A 726-nucleotide genomic window follows, 5' to 3' on the forward strand; every position below is an offset into this window, starting at 1 on the left:
ACAGGGGCGTTTTGGGGTTAAAATGGGCGGTTTTGGACCGTTGCAGGTTCGGGCCGCGGTTCCCGGCCATGGCGGGGCCTGGCGCTGGGGTTAAACAGGGACATTTTGGGGTTAAAAAGGGCCATTTTGGGGGTTAAAAAAGGCCGTTTTGGGGTTAAACAGGGCCATTATGGGGTTAAAAATGGACGTTTTGGGGTTAAACAGGGACATTTCGGGGTTAAACAGGGGCATTTTGGGGTTAAACTGGGCCGTTTTGGGGTTAAAAATGGCCATTTTGGGGTTAAAAAAGGCCATTTTGAGGTTAAACAGGGCCATTTTGGGGTTAAAAATGGACATTTTGGGGTTAGAAAAAGCCATTTTGGGGTTAAAATGGCCATTTTGGGGCTAAACCGGGCCGTTTCAGGTTCGGGCCGCGGTTCCCGGCCATGGCGGGCGCCTACGACCCCGCGCTGCGGCGCCTGGCGCTGGCGCTGGCCCCCAAGGAGCTGCGGGCGCGCTCGGGGGTCTACGTGGGCGTGGGGGGGCCCAGCTACGAGACCCCCGCCGAGTGCCGCTACCTGCGGCGGGCGGGCGCCGACGCCGTCGGTGAGGAGGGGGCTCGGGGGGCTCGGGGGGTCCTGAAAGAGGAGACCCGAAAAGGCCCAAATCCGGCCCTAAACCGGCGTGAATGCAGACCCAAAACTGCCTCAAATCAACCTAAAACTGCCCCAAATCCAGCCCCAAATG

At 58.8% G+C, this 726-nt stretch overlaps 1 protein-coding gene across 1 annotated transcript in view; it reads left to right on the forward strand.

The window, feature by feature from the left end:
* Positions 1-716, forward strand: part of LOC121352120 (purine nucleoside phosphorylase 1-like) — a gene marked incomplete at its 3' end in the record, with an annotated part of 2,388 nt that extends 1,672 nt beyond the window's left edge. The window contains exon 2 of the mRNA XM_041464791.1: positions 404-716. Within this exon, the coding sequence (XP_041320725.1) occupies positions 426-716 (291 nt within the window). The remainder of the gene's footprint in view (positions 1-403) is intronic.
* Positions 717-726: the final 10 nt, after the last annotated feature.

This window comes from Pyrgilauda ruficollis, unplaced genomic scaffold (genome assembly GCF_017590135.1).
Source record: "Pyrgilauda ruficollis isolate IOZ18807 unplaced genomic scaffold, ASM1759013v1 scaffold1835, whole genome shotgun sequence".
Taxonomy (NCBI): Eukaryota; Metazoa; Chordata; class Aves; order Passeriformes; family Passeridae; genus Pyrgilauda; species Pyrgilauda ruficollis.